The 21,176-nt window shown below is 39.9% G+C and overlaps 1 protein-coding gene across 8 annotated transcripts in view; it reads left to right on the top strand.

Annotated features, from left to right (window-relative positions):
* The window catches only part of GRIP1 (glutamate receptor interacting protein 1), a 370,250-nt gene that overhangs the window by 208,685 nt on the left and 140,389 nt on the right, over positions 1-21,176 (top strand). For all 8 annotated transcript variants that reach the window (XM_033117398.1, XM_033117397.1, XM_033117401.1 and 5 more), the window contains exon 3: positions 20,665-20,800. In XM_033117398.1, the coding sequence (XP_032973289.1) occupies positions 20,665-20,800 (136 nt within the window). The remainder of the gene's footprint in view (positions 1-20,664; positions 20,801-21,176) is intronic.

Raw genomic sequence — 21,176 nt, 5'->3', positions numbered from 1 at the left:
TATCTTACATTTTTTAGTTATGCCTCAAGAAAGCTAGAACAAAAGAGGTAAAGAGCTATTATACTTGCAATGTACTCTCAAATAATGTAGAAAAAAGTAGATGTCGCTGTGTGTGTGGACAAAGGCGTTCTTTTTCGTGCTCCTGCAACTCTCAGGTAATCTTCAGATTATTTCACAATAAAAAGTTAGAAAAAACAAAGACTAGCGCTGCAGAGGCTGTCCAAAGATGCCAAGTCAAACTCGGCTATTAGCGAGGGAATGACCCACGTGGGAAAATACCAAGGGACATGGACCTTCGCCATTCCCTTCGGCTGTCCTGTATCCTCAAAAGCATCCCGTGGGCCACAGTGAGGATATCGGGGACGAAGGTCGAGGCCGGGCCCTACCAGAAGCCTCATAGTCAGTACTGAAACCCCAAAACAATGATGTTTACGTGTGTTATGATTACTGAGTAGTTAAGCAATTAGCAAAACTGTATCACTTCCTTAGAGAGAAGTTTCTAGGACCATAAAGTGGAGACTCTTGGTAACGCTGCAAATATGTCTGAGATTCTGCCCACACCCCAGTGTGTGTATTTGTTTGTGTTTGTGTTTTAGATAGTGCTTATCACTATCTAAAATTAACTGGTAGGTTGTTTTTTTTTCTCGTTCCCCCACAAAAATGTAAGCTGCCCGAGAACAGGTACTTTCTCTGTCGTGTTGCCTATTGTATCTCCGGTGCCTAGAACAGTGTGTAACAAACGGTAGGCGTTCAATTGATGCTTGTGGAATGGATGAGCAGACGGAGCTCAGCCGACAGGTTCTCTCCGTGTAGAGCCTGTTACCATATGACTAGCACACTGTCCTGCAAAAAAGCACAACACAGTCTCTGTTTACCATACGTTTTCTGCCTCGAATGCTGTGAGGCAAGTCCTCAGGCTGCACCAAATATGACGTTTCTAAGGAAATCGTCTGCTGCCCTACACTAAGGAATGAAATATAGGTCAGCTAGAAGCCTGAGAATTTTAAAGGCCAGAGGTCTCCCCCCAGCCTCATTTGTTTCTATTTGAGCTGAAAATGTCTGTGCAGTCCTATAATAGCCGAAGACAAAGGTTGAGCACAATGTAACAATAAAAGTGACAAGATGAGAATGATTTACTCAAGTGCTCAGCGACAGAAAAAGGCTAAAAACGAGGTGGAAATAGCTGGAGTCTATACATAGAACTTATTACTACTTATGGCAGGTACAGGTAACGGATTTCCCCAGAGAACTGATCCACTTTGCTCTGTGGCTGGGTGAACGAACCGAGTTCTCCAATAGCACTGGGCAATACGAGCCACTTGATTTGTGTGTGTGGTGCTGTGGCTTTCTTGCATGATTCAGAGAAATGACAGCCTATTATGTTTGAACTTCTCTCACGCCTTAGTAAACATGGGTGAAATATACTAAAGTGGTACGTATGCAGCAAATAATTTTTAAGCCGTAAGTCTTCCAGCATGCAATTTTAGGGGAAATTATGTTTCCCGAACCCCCTACGTGACAGGAGGGGTGGCATTTGACCAGTGTGTTCTGGGTACATGCAGGAATCAATTGGAGTGACTCTGACGATGGCCAGCACAGCCTCCTGGGGTCCAAAGAACATTGTACAAGGAGGCTCAAGGATACGTGCACAAAAGCTACAATGAGAAATTCTTTTCCCTCTGCTACTCTGTACTGGAGAAAAATTGATTCTCTACTCTCAGGGTTAGGCAGACCTTCAGTCCAGGGTTTTTAATTTAAGCGACCTTAGAAAATTAGGCTGGGTGAAAGTTGTATTGATTGATTGGTATTGGGGAAAATGAAGAACCATCTTAACACAGACTTTCTGTAGAATACCGCAGTTAGGCCCATGAATAATTCTTTCTTATTCATCGGGCTTACGGGACTTAGACCTGCTTCCCAAAGTTCAGTCTCTCACATGTCATCTTCATGTTGTTTGTTATATATCTGTGTTCTCTCTGTAGTATAATAATATGATTTTAAATAAACTTAAATCGATTCACTTTTTCACTTAGCTTTATCCTAAGCTTTATTATCTGGGATTTAATATGCTAATTATATTTTTCTAATATAAATTTTAGAAATTTCTAACTCTGAAATTTAAAAAAAGGGTTTAGGTGTTTCCCCTCAAATGCATCCATCAATGTTTATATACACCATACTTTGGGAAACCCTGGCTTGGAATGAGATTCTTTTCAGAAGACATGACTCAGAACCACAATGCTGTCTGTTGTCAGTTTGTTGATAAGTAGTTGTTGATGTGTAGTGCAGAAGCAGGTTGTTTGAATGGGAGAGCACGGCATATGGGGCTTCTGCAATACAGTGAAAAGAAATACTAAAAGGGAAAGGGGAGGCCGAACAATATTAACCCTAAGCCTAGGGAATAATAAGAACGTGATGATCGCAAGAATAACCTAATCTAGAAAGAGTGAGGAAGCTATAGGTAATTATAAAAAACACTAGCTGCCATTCGTGTCATGCTATGTTCCCAGTACCGGACAAACCATTTGGTTAAATACAGTTTTGTTTCTTCCTCATAACACCTCCAGGAAGTAAGCTTTGTTTATTCCCCTCTACCAAACTTCAGTTGAGAGCTAAAGTAAGCTGTCCAAGGTCACAGGGTTAGAAAGTAGTGGAGCGTGGATAAAGTGCACACATCCGCATGTCTGTGTGCTAGTGTGGTTGATCTAATAGAGTGGGAGAAATTGAGGCAGGAGGGAGAGGCGATAAAAACAAAAGCAAAGTGTTAGAACAGACTGGACGGGGGCCATCCAGCATGCAATGGAGGTGGCAGCAGGCAGGAAGGCGGAGTCCGAGGGCACAAAGGCATGAGGATGGAAATTTCCTGCTGAGAAGATAGAGTCCTCTACTGATTGCTCTATTGGTGAAATAAGAGGTGAGGTCCACACAGAGTAAGGAGGGGAGGTGTCACAGAATGTGGTATGGGAGGAGGTGTCATTTCAAAGGTGGGGAGAGTGGATTGTCCCAGAATTACCCTGTAGCCCTCCAGATCCCTAACTAAACAGGACCCCCCCTTCTCTTTTGCAAACTCTACCTCTGCAAATCAAAAAGGGATAAAATGAACTTAGCACATCTCATGCTGACACCCCCTGTTGTCCCCACATATGATACTCCATTTCCCCTGGGAGCTCTCCTGCAGCTTCTCCCTTCCATAATCATGTCTTTCTATCAGCACCCAGAATACTGTATGTCTTTATTAAATCTTTTGGCAATGTAGCTCATCCTGTTGCAAATTGCTCGGCAGTTCTTTTCCTGGGTTCCAGCCTTATCTCTATTTTAAGGTTACCGTGTCTTAAATGCAAGAAAATTATTTTTTTATTAAAAATGCCCCCACAAAGTTTTGCCCAGCAGGGTTCGTAGCTGGGTGCAGTCCATGTCTGTTGTATTAAAGACTCTCTTCCCATCACCTGCCGTAGGATCTGACCACGAGTATGCATCAAACCTTGCAGCGTAATGAGATGGGATGAAGGAATACTACTTGTAGTTCTCTTACTGCTCTTTGTCTAATAAACACCTAAACCTGCCACACACGCTCGCATGCACGCATCCACATCATTCCCTCTTTCCATAGGGGAAACGCCACATCTAACTTCTGCTTCAATATGTTTAGAGACAGGAAGCGTACGTACTATCTTACAAGGTAGCCCCCACTTTTTTGCACGTCTGCCTGTTAGAAAGTATTTCTCGTGCCAATGAATGGAACTTTCCCTCCCTGTACCTCTGCCTGTTGGCTCTTCTAATTCTTCTGAACTTCCCCCAAAGTAAGGTTTTCAGGTACTGGAATGCCCCTGTCATCTCTTCCCTGAATCACCGTCGTCCCATCATCATTGTTGTTTTTAACCAGGTAAAGCATGTTCCTTCCATCCCCCTGGCCTTCTGCGACCTGTTTTCCTCCCACTGATATCTTCCTGTAGCTTCTCAGGGCTCTTTTGCCTGTGGCAGCTGAATCCTTCCACCAGCTGTGGTCTGAAGAGAACAGAGTACAGGAGAACCGTTACCTTCCCTGATCTGGAGGTTCCATTCAATCAATGCAGACTTAGACTATATTTTTACATGACATAATGATGTTTATTTATACTGAACTTGTCGTCAACTACAATTTATAGGTCTCGTTCTCATGAATCGCTCTTAAGAGGTAGGCTGCCTCCCTTAAGCAGTAGCTCTTAGTACCATGCTGGACAACGCTACAGCCATTATTCAATTTTCTGCACATTTATTCCTATTATATTCAGCTAGTAAAATTTGAGAAGAGGAGAGGAGGGAGGTTGCTAACAATTGTTGGGCATCTGTCATTTACCAGTCTTGTTGGTTCAAATGATCCCATTATACAGAGGAAGAAATGAAGGCTCACAGAGGCGTAAGGAACTAGCCCAAGTTTATCCAACAACATAGCTGGTTTTGAGTTTAGAATTACCTTTATCTTTCAGCTATGTACCCAGCTTTCAAATGATTCAGCTCATGTTTTCAACATGGTGGAAGTAATCTCTAATCCTGATTATCACATATATTTACTACATTTTTTTAGCAGGGAACTAGCCAGAGATTTGATTGATAAGCATCTAAGAGTTAAGAATTGTGAGCATAGCAATAGCAGGGACAGAGCTCTGCAGCAACCCTACCAGAAACTGGGACCCTCCCCCCGTAACACTGATTTGCATCCTTAATGAGCCCCATAGACTTTCAGCTCACAATGCTCTGTTCTACCCACAGGTTATCGTGAGAGATCTCTCTAAAAGCCCACTGAAATACTCAAGTATCGTATTTATGTTATATTGTCATTATATAAAATGTTGGTTTGCATACCTTATTGTTCAGTGGTACAATAATTTTAAATTTGCCAGAACATGCCATCAGTCCCAGAGATCTAGGATTTCCAGAGCCCCTTATTGTAGAAATTGAGATGCACACTATTGCCTTTGGCATATTTTTCATCTTTATTATTTGTTTCACAATCACATCTGCACATTCTTTTCATTCTCTGGGAGGTAATTTATCTAACTCTAGAAACTCACATATATTTTAAACAGCTCAGGCATTCTTTACTATCACTTTACCTACTTTTGGCATAAGTTTCGTCTTACTTTGATCTTAAATTCTATCCTTTCTAGTTTAAGAGTATTCTCTTTAGGAGCCACCGGAGATGCATCATTAGAATTAAGTAGCTCAGCATTTCACCATGCTAAAAGTAACTTCATTCCAGCAGATTTTTTTCCCCCATGTTTTTTTTTTGTCCTGGCTTAGAGAGCTTGGGAAAATTCTTCTACTTGTCCTTAACATCTCCTGTTAGCGATAATTCTTGCATGATAAAGTTGTCCATATTCTAATAAAGCACATTCAGGAACTATTCAAGGCTAGATGAAGGAGGTAGTAATTATGACAAGAACTCCTCTTCTGCTCTCCAGATACAAGGAACAAAGGGAAGAAAATATTAGGAGTTTGCAAAAAATGAAATGGCAAATATTAAAAATGCTCATTATATAAAGGGCTATCAAGGACACAGGATAGAAACATACATATATTGTTGGTAGAATATCAATTTGTGCAACACACTTCAGTAGCATCAATCAAAAAAATGTTTAAAAATGTATGCACTTTTCCCAACATTTCTGGGAATATGTTTTACAACAATACTCCCGTTTGTGCACAAAAATGTAACCATACTTGCCCATTTGTAAGATATAGTACTTTTTGAGAATCATCCCAATCTGATAAAAAGAAATGCTTTGAAAAAAATATATAAGTAGCCCCCCACTGACCACTGTTACCATCACTTGCTGTCTCTGAGGCAAACATTGACTTGGAAGGAGAGTGGTTGTGGGGATTGAAAGGGATCTCTCCCAACTCCAGTACCACTGTTAAAACATGGTAACTGAGAGTCCCTTCAATCAGCCATGAGTGGACAGGTGTGTGTGGGGGGTGGGGGTGTGGTTGAACATGAAAATGGGTAGGACTGGGAATAAAACGTGCCAGCAAATCAGTACCTACAGAGATGTTTCACTGAAGCATTCATTGCTTGTTAGTAAAATACTGGAAACAACCTAAAGCATCTATCAATTGAGGAATAGTCACACAAATTAGGGTGAGACCATTCTAAGAAAGATCACAAAACTGTTCAAAAGTCTGAGGTAGATCTATAGGCGATGTCATGAAAAGATCTCCAAGACATGTTGTTACATTGAAAATATCATTTAATCTGACTTCGGTTAAACGTTAGTGTTTGAACAGAGAATGAAAGATCGGGCACAAACGCTGATGCTGGTTTCCTCTGAGATAAGAGGAGGAGCAGAGGGAGAGTGTGGAAGGGCCCTCTCAGGCTTTGCTCCATATACTACTGTATCATTCGAGTCTTATACTAAAATGCGTTTGTGTAATACCTAGGTACCTTTTTTTAATACTATAATAGCAAGAGAAATATTAGTAGATTGGAGCTACCTAGCAGAATTATATCTTGGTAGGCATATGAGACCCACCCCTGCAGATGGAGAAGAAGACAAGGAGACATTCTTGTCAGCTGATACCACACAGGGCCAAAACCTTTCAAATATTTATACATGTGTCAAGAAGACCATCTGTCAGAAAGAACAACAAAAGTGTGACAGAAGGTTTGAAAAAAAGTGCTATGGAAAAGGAATCAGTGTGTTCTCCATGATTTTAGAGGCGTAACTAGATCTCAGGTGTCACAGCCACCAACCAGCAGCGTTCTACTGGCTGACGGCAGCCTGCACATGTGTTTGGCAGGCAAATGCTTTGAGGTAGCACCTGTTGCATTTCATCCTATTTCATGCCCACACCCTACAGATCAGGTTAAATAGAGCTTGCTTCATTTATTTAATGTGTCTGGTTAGCACCTGCATTTGGATTTTTGACCCATGCTATAAGGCTAAGTTATAGGAAGTGAGATTTGGAAGCAGCTTTCTAAGAAATAGAGAAAGGAGCAAGCCTTACTGGCTGGGAACACAGGCTCTGGCATGCACCTGTCTTGTTTGAATCCCAGCCCTACCACCTACTGCTATGTGGACTTAGGCTGGTTGCTTCATTTCATGCTTCATGTATCAGTTTTCTCATTGTCTAAAATGAGAGAGTAATTAGGACTAAATGAATAAATGCATATAAAGTGTCTACAGTAGTCGCCCTCTTATCCATGGTTTTGCTTTCCACAGTTTCAGTTACGCATGGTCAACCATGGTCCAAAAGTATTAAATGGAAAGTTCCAAAAATAAACAGTTCATAAGTTTTAAATTGGGTGCCATTCTGAGTAGCATGATGAAATCTCACAATGTCCATCTCAGTCCCTCCCGGGACATGACTCATCCCTTTGTCCGGCGTATCCACACTATGTACAGTCCCCACCTTTTAGTCACTTAGCAATCTTCTCAGTTATCAGATCAACTGCCGTGGTATCACTGTGCTTATGTTCAAGTAACCCTCTTTTTAGTTAATAATGGCCCCAAAGTGCAAGAGTAGTGATGGTGGCAATTCAGATATGCCAAAGAGAAGCTGTAAAGTGCTTCCTTTAAGTGAAAAGATAAATACAGTAGAATAAAATATTTTGAGAGACAGAGATACGAGGTCTGACAATTAAGTTCGCAAACTCATCCTAGACAAAGTGCTACACACCTCATTGCTGAATATCACTACAGTCACCTTCTAAGTACTCCCCTTGGGAAGCTATGCACCGACGCCAGCACCTAGTCCACCCTTCAAAGCAATTTTGGAACTCTTCTTCTGGAATGGCTATCAGAACTGTCATCGTATTATACTTGATGTCCTGAATGTCATCCAAATGTCTTCCTTTCAATATTTCCTTTATCTTTGGGTAAAGAAAGAAGTCATTGGGGGCCAGATCAGGTGAGTAGGGAGGGTGTTCCAATACAGTTATCTGTTTACTGGATAAAAACTCCCTCACAGATAGTGCCGTGATAGCTGATGTATTGTCGTGATGCAAGAGTCATGAATTGTTGGCGAAAAGTTCAGGTCGGCTAACTTTTTCACGCAGCTTTTTCAGCACTTCCAAATAGTAAACTTGGTTAACTGTTTGTCTGGTTGGTACAGATTCATAATGAATAATCCTTCTGGTAACAAAATAATGTTAGCAACATAATGGCAACAGTTTGCGAACTTAATTGTCATGTCATACCTTGTACAGGTAGAGAGAACATGATATTCAAATTGTACTGTATTTTATTATAGTACATTGTTGTTATTGTTAATTGTCATACCTTGTGCAGATAGAGAGAACACGATATTCACATTGTACTATACTTTATTATAGTACATTGTTGTTACTGTTAATCTCTTACTGTGCCTAATTTATAAATTGAACTTTATTGTAGGTATGTACACATAGGAAAAAATATAATATATGTCGGGTTTGGCACTGTCCGCAGTTTCAGGCATCCACTGGGGGTCTTGGATCGCATCCCAGTGGCTAAGGCTGTGTAACAACATTACCAAAACTTAGCAGTTTAAAAGCAGCGCACATTTATTATCTCATAGTTTCTGTGGGTCAATAATCTAGACATGATTATCTGGTCCTCTATTGAGCGTCTCACAAAGCTGCAGTCAAGGTGTCAGCTGGAGCTGTGGTCTCATCTGGCACTTGACTGGGGAAGGATCTGCTTTCATGCTCACTCAGATTGTTGGCAGAATCTCATTCAGGGCTTCAGTGTCTTCCTGGCTGTCAACCAGAGGTGACCCTCTGCCCCAGCATGGCTGCCTGCTTTCTCAGAGCCCACAGGGACGGTAACGTCTCCAGCAAGCTAGGCACTACAGTCTTACGTGTGTAATCCCATACACAGAATCACACACATACTAGCACTTTTGTCATATTCTGCTGGTGAGATACAAGTCACAGGTCACGTCCATACTCAAGAAAAGGGAATAGTGATCAGGAGGTAAGGACCATGAAAGGACCACCCTAGATTCTGTCGGCCACAGCATATTTACAGTCAGGCCTAGTGTAAATAAAGTGCTTAATAAATGGAATGATTGTTCATTAAAGCTGTCCAAAGAAGGCATAGGTAGTTTTCTGAGAGGATCAGTTACTCAGACAGAAATTGAATGATGACTGCAGGTAGGCACATAACAAAAACCAACTGGAGGTAGGTCTGGAACCAGATGACCTTTAAGATCGTCTATGCTTTAATTCAGGCCCCAAGGTGAACAAACAGCCCTCCTCCTTCAAAGTCTCCTCCAGCATCTTTCTGGGTTCATGGCTGCTTTTCTTCTTGCTTGCCATTTTTCTATTTTTACCTGATTTCACCTCTGTAAAAATGGGCACTAGTGTATCCTACATGATTTTCTCTGAGAGTTCCTGGAGCGGCTATGGTCCCTCTTAAAACAGCCAAGCTTTGGGGGTGAGGGTGCAGGGGAAGGAAAGAAATACATTTTACCTTTACTAAGATTTGCAGGAGCCCAGGCATTATTTTCAGCTTCTATGTCTCTCAAAACCCTAATCAGGTTTGTATATCTAGACTGCACTCAATAAAGACTGTATATAATAACATTATTGAGTGTCTCCCAGAAGAGGGAAGAATGATGGATTGGACTTCTAGGCTCTCTCTAGATCTCGGGGCTGACAAACGAGGGTTTTTACCTTTCTGATTCATTCTCTGGCTCAGTCATGTGCCACTGCTGTTTGGCTTGGTAAATACAAACTTTTTGTTTAGTAGCCCAGCCTTAGAAGAGGACAGATAAGGTGGTTCCATTGGTAGCACAGAATCCAGAAATGTGCTTTTTATGCCTGAGAAGTTATTGACATAAGCTATACATAGCCTTGCATGTTGATTTCATCAGTGCATATATCAGCATTATTTTTGGATTCAGCCTCTGAAAAATGTGACCAAAGAACCATATTTACCACACATGCCAACACCAAATATACCCTGAATTGTGCACACACTAGCTCCTGTCTGTCTTGCATTGGGGATGGTAGATAAGAATGACTGAGGCACTCTACTGCCGTGCTAGTAGCTAAATATTAGAAATATAATAACCATGAAGCATCGCGGTTATTTCTTTAATTTAAGCAATTTCCCAATAGAGTGTTGAGGTGTTAATTGCTTCTGCACTTCTTTAGTTGACAGATATGTCCCTTTTTCACCTAGGCAAGAGAAGCAATTATCGTAATGTTCTCATAGGCTTGGTGAGATATTCTTTAACGGATTTTAAAGGCATTGGTAGGGCATTGTGCTTTTAAAAAGAAATTGTCCTCTGCTCTGTTCATGCTTGATAACAAGGGTAGATATTGCATTCAAACCACATTGTGAATCTATTAGAGGGAAATATGCAATGGAAAAAAATGAAGTAATATATTTTTAGGAACTATATATCCAGATTCCAAATATGACAAAATATGTTCCTGTGTGTGCATATATTTTTGGGTTGAACAAAGATTAAACAGAAACAAACAAACAAAAAATGGGTAAGCCTTTTCTTTCGATGTTCAGAGGGCATATTTCTCATGAATTCCATCACAAAGATGTTCTTTTCCAGAAGTGGTATGGCCTTCCAAATGAGGGTTTGGCAGGTCAATAACTCAGTACAAACCAGTAAATATTGTTTTGCTTGTTGTGTGAAAGTGACTTTCACCATCCACTTGACCATAATTTTTTTTAATGTTTCATACTTACATTCAAGAAGTCAAAGAAAAATAGTCTTAGAATTTTTTATTAGAATTCGGAAAACATTTTTTTTTTTTTTTATAAGAGTCACTTTGGCAACTTCTCAAGCCAAGACAACCCATGTTAACTGAAGTAATGCCATGGAAAGAAGATTGAATTTAGAGTTTAAGCACCTGGTTTTATGTTCTAGCAAAATGATTTGCCTGATACAGTGTCCTTACGCAAGTCATCTAACCTTGAAAAGCTTCAGATTTTCCATGTTTAAGATCCAGCTTTCTGCGAGAATCAAATGAGAAAATGTATGTAACTCTACTAGGCAACTCAGTGCTATCCAAATGTAAAATGGCATTATCAAAGGAAGATCTAGGTTTTGTAGCACCTGAAGCTTATACAATTTGAAGGGAGGCAGTTCCTTAAGAGCACAAAAATATCTTTTTCAAATTTAAAACCATGTGGCCATTTGGACACATTACTAAGACCTCTACCAAGGCTTTGGAAGAAGTCTGTGGCAGTGAAATTTCTGGAAATTTAAGAGTCTCCTGTGCATTATTTTTTTTTTTTAAAGGAGGGCGCAGCTCCCAGTGGCCCATGTGGGGATCGAACCAGCAACCTTGGTGTTATTAGCACCATGCTCTAACCAAGTAAGCTAAACAGCCACTCCTTCTGTGCATTATTATTACAAACTTACAGAAAGCCGAGATGGGAAGGGCCATATCTGATATGTGAGGGATTCAAACCTGTTTTTTCGCAGCAGAAACTTCTTTGCAAACAAAATCTTACATGGAGGAACAAAAAAGAGAGCAGACAAGAGGAGTTGAAGATGGGACAAGGAACTTAGAGCTATGCCCGCTTGGCCTCCCCCTTCCTTGGGTACCTTAAGAACTTCAGCGGAAAGTGGAATTTGAAGACACATACTGTATTTCATTTATTTGAAGATCCACTTTCCTCCCTATATTTTAACTTTGTGAAACCAGATTGCATCTTGCAGCTGTTCTTGAACATGGTGTGGATGTGATGTCATCTTCCTGCCTGTGCATGCCCTTACTTGGTTGTAATTCCTGGATAAATACAACTTCTTGACATTTCAGACCATAAACCATTTAAGGATCTTTTGAGGAAGAAACATGCATTGTCAGCTATTAGGTTGGTGCAAAAATAATTGCGGTTTTTGCAATTATTTTTAACCTTTTAAACTGCAATTACTTTTTTCACCAACCTAATAAAATGTTCCGTTGATACTTTTCGGTAAGATCAAGGAAGCACAAGCTTCAAAACTTGCCAAATGGGTCTCAGCAGCTTGAAAGAAAGTCCAAGAGATAACCACAGAGCATTCTCTAAGAAATCTGCATCACCAGTGTTCTTGACGTCCAGAGGAGAATATCACGTGAAAAATACGGACATCAGTGACACTGGTTCAGAAAGTGAATGTGAAGATGATGTGGAGGTACCTTAACCTATTTATTTAACATGTATTTTCCTTTCCATGTATGCACTTTGAGTACTTTATAAGTGAAAAATATAAAAACTTAGTGATAAGAAAGCATTATGCTGTAATTTAATTGGCAGCATTTCTTAGTGGTAAATAAAATAGTGTGACTTACAAGTGATGGCATCTTGAAGTCAATGAAATATGGTACTTTTAACACCATTTAGCTCAATTCTCTCATTTTGCAGTTCTGAGATTAATGCCCAGGGAGAATTTAGTGACTTCCCGGGGCAATAGGGCTGGGTTTTCCAGGACAAAACAAACAAATTGCAAATATTTGTCAAGCAATTGTTTCCTAGGTAGCCCCATACTAAAACCCTTATCCTTTGTTTTGTTAATTGTCACTAATTATATTTACTATGATTTTTAATTGTTTAAAATCTGTATTTCTTACTCAAATACAAATTACTTGAGGGCAGGAACTAAGTCTGTCTTGTTTAGTCCAAGATATCAAGGTACTTAGCATGTAGCAAATAATCAATAGATATTCAATGGAAGGATGAATGGATGGATGGATGGATGGATGGATGGATGGATGGATGGATGGATGGGTGGATGGATGGATGGATGGGTGGAAAGAAAGGACTAACACTTCATATTCAGAGTGAGGCGAAAGATAATTGGGGAAGGTGATATTATATATGGTAACTGAGATACTAATCAAAGGACTGAACACAAAGGAAATAGTAATGACTCTGGTTTGTCTGCTAGTTCCCTCGCTGCGCCACCCTAATGGGGGGAATTCCTTATGACAGGAATATAGTTGTTTGTCATGTGGAGCAGAAGAAAAGAGGTGGGCCACAAAAGCAGCCAGAACAGAAGGCTACCCTCTTTTCAGGACAGGGAAAGCTGAAAGTAGGATGTGGGAACTGGCCTTGACATGGGCAGCACAGCCTCCGACGGTTCTGAATTCCAGCGGGGTCTCAGTAAGGTTCTAATAAAACTCAAACTCACTGCAGCAGGCTGCCTGGCTTCTCCAGGGAGAGTGCACAGGGCTCCCTTGATGCTTTGCCTCTTGGTTATCTGCAGTGACTGCACTATTAGTTTTCCATCTGTTCCTTTATTAGAAATGAATCAAATCTCATAAAATAAGAGAAAGTCAAATACGTGCCCCCGACATCTATAACAAAATGAGGACCTATTTACTGATTTACCGTTACCCTAGGGCCTTGGATTCTGCCTGGGGCTGCCCTTATTCTTCAGCCTTTTTCTTAGTCGCATTTCATCTACACATTTATGTGTCCTTGGTTTAGCAATTACTTTATGATGAGTCTGACAGTGTTTAGCATTCAGTTATATGAGGCCATTTCATGTACTTAAAACAGATCCAAAGTTCTGCTTACCGAACTGATTTTCTAGTCTTGGTTTCCTAATCTACAACATGGGAGTATTATCTTCTTCACAGGAGTGTTCTGAAGGTTAAATTAGATCATGGATGTGAGGATATTTTAAAAAGTATTAACTGCTTTAAAATGATGGATACTCTTAAAAGGTATCAGGGATTTCTTCATTTTATTTTCTCTCTTCAGTCAGGTTGTCTAGCTCATGCTAGACTCATGGGTACGTGTATCCATGGAAGGAGGAGGCCAAGAAAGTATAGCTCTTTACCCTGATCATTTAAGTCTGATTTCTTGTTGATTTATCCTCCCCCGCTTTCCTCTTTGGGCAGAATGGAACCCCAAGCATTGTTTTTTCAGTTATCTTTGAAGAAGCAACAGCCTCTAGGTGGTGTTTAGCCCCCTAACTTGGGCACTAGTGAAGCCACCTAGCTCACTGATGATTAGCTTTTTACAAGCTGCTGGTGCAACCTCATTTGCTATCTGTCTCAGGGTCTTCCTTGACTTCCAGAGTGTTCCTTCCTTCTCACCCACTTGGAGAAGACGTATCTCTCAACCCCTGTTCAGCTGGACTCCCAGACCAGACCATCTCATCATTCTAATCCTAGCACAGTAGATCTGTTTTTTCATATTTAAATAGTTATTCAATATAAGATACTAGCCAAAAGGATATCCAAAAGACATGCAAAAATAAAAGAGTCCCTGCCCCAACACTATCTCACTAATTTGCTCAGTAATTTAGTATTACACAGAGTCTCGCAGTAGTAGATGCTCAAAAAATATTTTTGGACCAAAAGAGTCCATAAGTAGCTGTAAGAATATAGTTCGCCTCTCCAGGAGAACATTGAAGATCAGAGTATTTTCAAAGTCAGCCATGCCAATTGCTTAAGTTTACTTGAAGAATCTAGTTTTCAACTATGTCAACAACTTTGACAATGTGAATACAGCCACCTAGAAGTAAAAAATCACAGATGGAAAGTTTGCCCAAAGGAAAATTGCCTGGGGGCTCTTGAAGCAAGTGCAATTACTGCATCTCCTGCCCAGGGCCTTTTGCTGGTCCTGTGGATTCTCAGATATAAAGGCCCACTACTCAGGCCATCTTGCTCAGGAAGAGGGGAAGTTTCACTGAAGTGAGTCACTTCCTGTTTCTGATATCTTGAATATGGTTTCATTTTGATTATTAGATGACTATGTAGGAACACGTGACTCTAGGCTTGGGCTTTATTTGCTCTTCCACGACCCCTACCTGACAAGCACACAGATTATAAAATGTCAGGCTAGCAGAGGATGTTCTTTAATTTTTCACATTGCTCGAGTCTGATATGAATTAACATGTTCACCATTTCTTAAATAGGGTACATAGATGAACTCCAGGGTATCCATGAATTCCCTTGAAATTGTATATAAAATTTTTCCAGGGAGAGAGCCCATGGCTTTCATTGGTTTCTCAAAGAAGTCTATCATTTAACCAATGGTTAAATACTACTGCTAATTGTATTGTCTTCTATTCATAACAATCAAAATACAGTAGAAGATTAGCAATCTGCATAGCTAGAATTCTCCAATATCCAAGTAATAATAACAATAATAGTAATAATAATACCACCATAGCTAACATATGTATAGAATGCTTACTATGTGGCAGGTACTACAGTAAGTTCCTTATAAGAATTTTATAAGAATTCACTTAATCTTCTCAGTACCCTAAGGGGAGTTACTGTTATTATCCCTATATTAGAGATAAGGAAACTAAAACCCAGAAAAATTAAATAACCTGTTCATAAGTTGTAACCCTGGGAAACTTAATAGCAAATTTTGACAGTTAAATCATTGACTTTTGGAGAAGTAGACAACTGAAAGAATTTCAGTATTACTATATTTTAAAAGCAGTGATTTCTTTTTTCTTGATGCTTTAGGAAACATGGTATCTGAATCAGTTATACCAGGAGTCCACATTTCTGTTCTGTATTTTTAATTCCTGATCTATATATGATATACTTACAGTGGCTTCAGATTTTTATATTTGATACTGCATATTTTATATTCTCTTTCTCTCGAGGTTCTCTAAGAAGCATACAGGGGTGGCCAGTTAGCTCAGTTGGTTAGAGAGTGGTGCTGGGAGCACCAAGGTTGCCGGTTCCATCCCCGCATGGGCCACTGTGGGCTGCTCCCTCCTTAAGTTAATTAATTAATTAATTAATTAATTAATTTTAAAAAGTTTTTAAATAAATAAAATAAATAAATAATAAATAAAAAATTTTTTAAAGAAACATACAGATATTAATCCAGTCCTCCCTATCACTGTGTGCACTAAATACTGATCATAATTTTGTTTCACATAATTATTTGTGCAGGTAACATTTATGTGCTGTGCATCCCTGCCACTAATCTAACTTATGCTCAAAATTCCCAGGGGACCAGAGAAATTCTGATAGATCCCTCATGTCACTACACAAAGGTGGAAAGTGCCAGAAGACCTTGTCTGGGTGGCAAGAACTGAGACTGAAAACGCAGCCATTCATCACAGAAACCCAGCTTTGATCCCTGCAGCTTTGCTGAACCAGGGGATGTGAGAAGGAACTTGAAATGAGTATTGGAAAAAGCATCTGTTTATTTCCTGAGGGGGATAAACTTCCTAGTGGCACCACTAAAAGCAATATACAGATAAAACTGTAGTGTGAGCAATAATTTTCTCTCCAAAAGTAATACCCAGATATAGCTATAGTATTCTGGTGTAAGCCTGAATCCTCCTTACTAAAGCAATGGTAAAAAACAATCAACCAAGCAGGCTTAGGGAAATAACTTTGTCTGCTCCTGTTCAAACTCTGCTCCTTTATCATTTTTCTGCTGCATCATTCGGCAATAATTCTGTTTGCCACAAGCCAATGTCCATCTCCCAGTCATAATTCCCTGTATTGGGACTGATATGCTCATTTGTCAGCAGTTGTCAGGAAGCGTCAGCTAATGTACAAGGCATCATTCTAGACACGGCACATACAGAAAGGAATAAGCACTGTCTCTATTACGAACATTTACAAACTTGTGTATAGTTTTTATCAATAGTTATTCCTATTTCACTACTTATGATATATATATTTTTTTAATCTACGTAGTTAAGAGGTTTAAGAAGAACTTCAAGAAGTAAAGAGCATCACCAGTGCTACTTTGCTGAACGTGCCTATGGTGGTTGCTTTTACAATTCATTTTCTCTTTTTATGGTACAGTTTTTATGGGGTGAGGGTTGTGCAGACCACTCACTTTGGTGTGTGACAAAACAATCCTACAACTAGGTTTTTCCCTGGTACTTAAATCTAGTTTAGTTTCTCTCTAAATGGCATTCTGTCATGGGACTGCCCCCTTGCCAATCAGTCACAACAACACAAACCTCCTCTCATTTTCCAGGTTCCCTTTCTTAATGACAGATGTCAACATCCCCCAATCAAACCAGTCGGAACGCTTCAGGTCCTCTCATCCCTCACAGGTCCTCACTCCCACACACTAATTTATATCTAACTCAGGGCAATTCTTCCTCAATATATCGGGAGTCCACGCCGTCAACATAGCTCCTGGGGGATTTCAGCCTCTCATGAGGTGCCTACCTGTCCCCAAAAAATCCATCCTGCCCTTCTTGCCTTGATATCTGTCGACGCTCCATTTCTTAGCCTTCCTTGCTGTTAGGTGCAAGTTCTTGCCTCTGGGATGTGAACAGGAGCAGGCCAATAAGTGGTGGCTTTTAAGAGAATTCTCCTTGCCCTCCCCCCTGGTGAATGCAGGCAGGATAAAGTCCTAGAGCAGAAGTCTCCACACCTTCTCAGTTCACAGAACCCCGAGCGTCTCAGTAATCTTTTCACAGCACCTCTAGGTCAAAGGAAGTATCAATAGTTCTACTTATTAAGTATTTAGGCCTAAACAACATAGTACATCTTATGTCCTCACCACTTAGTCACCATTTGAAAACATAATACATACGAGTACGTCTGACATAATGCATGAGTTCTGACAATTAAGTTTGCAAACTCAACCTAGAAAAAATGCTACTTTATAACTAAGCGGGGTGATTAAGGAAAACATTAAATCCAGAACCATTTTATTCCTCGCCAGTTGGACATCATCTCTTCCCTGTGCTACTTCCTAAATTGGAGAGACTACAATCTTTGCTCCATGCTCCTCTTGATTGGGGGAGTGATATTTGCAATTTAAATCACAAAGGAAGAAATTGTCAGTAGTATATATTGACTTGCCCATGTCCCACTGTTTCACTGCGGAGCTTGTTTAGTAAGCCTTGATGTTTAAGTGAACTCATGCAAATGAATGCATCTGTCTTCATTTCTCTCTGCTATTAGGTCATTATGCAAACATTAAACACCATAAAAGACATAAAATGATTGATTAGTCTAGTGGAGAGTGCAGGTTAGCCGAAAGCAAACTCCAGAAGCACATTCCTCCCTCTCCAGACTGCTTCTTTTCTCCTACTCTCTTCAGAAATACCCATAAAAGATTGAGTCAGTCCTTCAGAGACTAGACATACTCATTGGCAGTTAGCATTCTTGTGATTCAGTGCATTTTCTTGCAACAATATTCTTTCTTTACTCTTGAGTTTTGTCTAATTTAGATTCCTCCTTTGGTCCGTTCTGCTTAGCTAATCCTGATCAATAAGTGCAGACAGATTAAACAGAAGACAACAGTGTGACAGAAACGTTGCATTTGAAACAGCAAGCCTTCTGTTTACATTGCTGCCAGGACCGGCTCCTCTGTGACCCTCTTGCCCACAATCTATATGGTGGCAGGATGGTCTGTGACTCTGATTGGCTGGAAGCATCTCACACTTTTTCCACCTTTGGGTTTCATTGTCTGGCTCACAGTAGACACTCAATAAATGCTTGAATCAATGAATGCACAAATTACTCAGTTAACTGGTGCGTGATTGTTTTCTGTCTTTCATGTTCTTAAAACTCTTGGGGAAAGACTTGAAATATTTTTAAACATGAGGGTAATTGACTATTACCCATTTAAAAAGTAGCCCAGATCGATTTATATTTTAACAGAGATCAAAGTAAACTAAAGGAATTGAGCTTTTCTAGATTTTTAGGATTCAGCCAGAAAGAAGCCTGGGAAAAACCTGGGTTCCTTTTGGAAAAAAATGAATTATCTGCATCCCATAAGGCAGCACCTGTGGACTGGTACCCCATTTCATGCAGGAAGCATGTTCTGGAAAACCCGAGTAGAAATGAAGTTTTTATAAATTGAAACTTGCTTCTCTCTTGCCTGCTATTACTATTTCAGAGTTGCTTCTTTGTGCATTTCTAGTTGACCTGTAAGATGAGCCCTTTAAAAACTGTGCTTCCAACTCTTTAAGCTAGGATCTATAGTCAAATGATTAAGTATAATATACAGGATCACTCTAACATCATCTGTTATGTAATTTTTATCACTTTAATTATTAACTTTATTTTTAAAGTCGTTTATACCTAGTCTTCCGCCAAGAAGGACTTATAGAGGGGTTGTTTGTTAAGTTGATCTCTTCAAATACAGTTGGTCCATGTATGTTTTTATGGGATGTATAAGGGATTGTTTTCTTGTATTTTAAGAGAGCACAGGTGAAATGCATACCTTGATGGACTTCTGTTACAAATGCTTCTGGTAAATGATATAAAAGTTCCTGTGCTTTTATGTATTTGGCAACAATTTTGATTCTTGAATTTCCATCATTATGTGGTCTCTAAATGCAGTAAATGAAGCTAACACATTCACTCTCATAGACTGTTTCTTGGCTTCTACTCACATATGCAGTGTCATGAAATAGCCATGACAAAGAAGGTGTGCCAGGGTAACTAAGATCACAGGACCTGGCAATCTTGAAAGCCCTGCCTGGAATGATGTTCCGTATGTCACTGAGGAAATCAGTAATCTGTCACCAACCTCCCCTTGCCTTTCCCTTGGTACTCTGTTCTTCTTACTAGATCAGATGAGAGTTTATTTCCTTCCCCAACATAATTTGATTCTTTTCATTGGCTAGTATACCAGCAAAAACAATCTAAAAACTTGTACAATAAACATTCATATAGATTTTTGAAATGATTAACTCTACTATATGTAATTAAGGAAAGGGCAGAGGTGTACAAATAACCTTTTTAGGTTTTTGACTTTGAAAAAGGAAGTCCGTTCTTGCTTGTTAAATAGTGTCTTTGAAGTCCTAGAAGTTCATTATCTCTGAAATCCATAACCTGATTCAGAAGGAGTTGGAAAACTGTCCACTTTCCCCATCCCTACTCAGGAAGTATATATACAGAGGGGCAATAACATCACAGAGTTTTAAAGCAGTGTTTATCATAATTAGCCTCAGAATCGTGAACATTGACTCTACTCATTTTTATTTCTGACAGAAAACATGTTCTTTTTTTTTTTAGGAAGGATATTCTTAAAGTTTTCTTACCTTCAGTTGTGCCTACAACCAAAAGATTTGGGTTCCCTCTTGGTGTGTATACATTATCCCCACAAGATCTATGAAATTTTACATTTTTATTCGTAGAGAATGAGGAATTTATAGCAATTACCCAGGTTTCTGAGGACCAACCCTGCCTTACCATATTGTGACACGTTCTGTAAGAAGTGATGTGAGTTGTGACGTGAAGCCATTATAGTTTGTGTTCTGAAAAACAAACAAATAAAAATGTAGAGTCAAAACTATTTTTCTCGAACCTATAGGAAGCTCTCTTCTCTTGTATCTATTGCCTTCATCAGCCGAAATGTCACATGAACTTGGAGACTGCTGCTACACTGTATGCATTTGAATTATTATTTAAAATTCTGTTTTAGCCCCTTCTTTTACAACTCTCCATTGTTCCCTTTGGAGTTACAAGGAGAGAAACCAGAGAAAGTCACTTGAGAATGGCAGAAAACAAAGAGGAAATATTTTCGTTGGTACGTTAAGCCAAGTCGGACTGTTTATTGTAAACCTCGAGTGAACTATCCCACTGGTACCCATTTTAATAACCTGTAATGGAATATCTGTATGTAATCTTTATGAGATACTCTGCAAATTGCAATGAAAAGAGGCCACAAATCTTTTCTCATAAAAGAAAAAGTGGAAAGAGTTCATGGGGAGGCATCCCTTCACCACACACAAAATACTTTGTGCTTCTAATCTCATTTAATAAGACCAATGCTTTTCTTTTGACAGAGGAATTCAAGGGCTCCACCGTCGTTGAACTGATGAAGAAGGAAGGCACCACCCTTGGACTGACAGTGTCAGGCGGAATCGATAAGGATGGCAAGCCTCGGGTGTCCAATCTGCGGCAAGGAGGAATTGCTGCTCGGTAACTGCAGCTCGGGGAAATGTCGAAAAAGGGACCCGGGGTGTAATTAATTCCAAAATTAAAGCTCCATTAGAAAAAGTCACTAATAACTAAATGACAGCTGCCATCTGCAGTGGGGCATGTTTCAGAAGTGTGGCTTTTCTGCCCTGTGCCGACATCACCAAGGAACGCTTCTCAGGAGAACCCAGGGCCTCATAAGAGTTTCATTTTAAAATGCTTGTGTGGCTCGAGTCCCCAGATGTGCCACTGACCACAGACGGGCTGCAGTGGGAATGAGACACTTGGATCAATGCGACAGATGACCCATATAGTGTCGATGGCGGGGAAAGTGTCATAGAAGGGCCTGGCTAGCCCACAAAGAGGGGGAGGCCCAGCT

Source organism: Rhinolophus ferrumequinum, chromosome 10, assembly GCF_004115265.2.
Source record: "Rhinolophus ferrumequinum isolate MPI-CBG mRhiFer1 chromosome 10, mRhiFer1_v1.p, whole genome shotgun sequence".
NCBI classification, from domain to species: domain Eukaryota; kingdom Metazoa; phylum Chordata; class Mammalia; order Chiroptera; family Rhinolophidae; genus Rhinolophus; species Rhinolophus ferrumequinum.
This window is presented reverse-complemented; position numbering and strand designations above follow the sequence as displayed.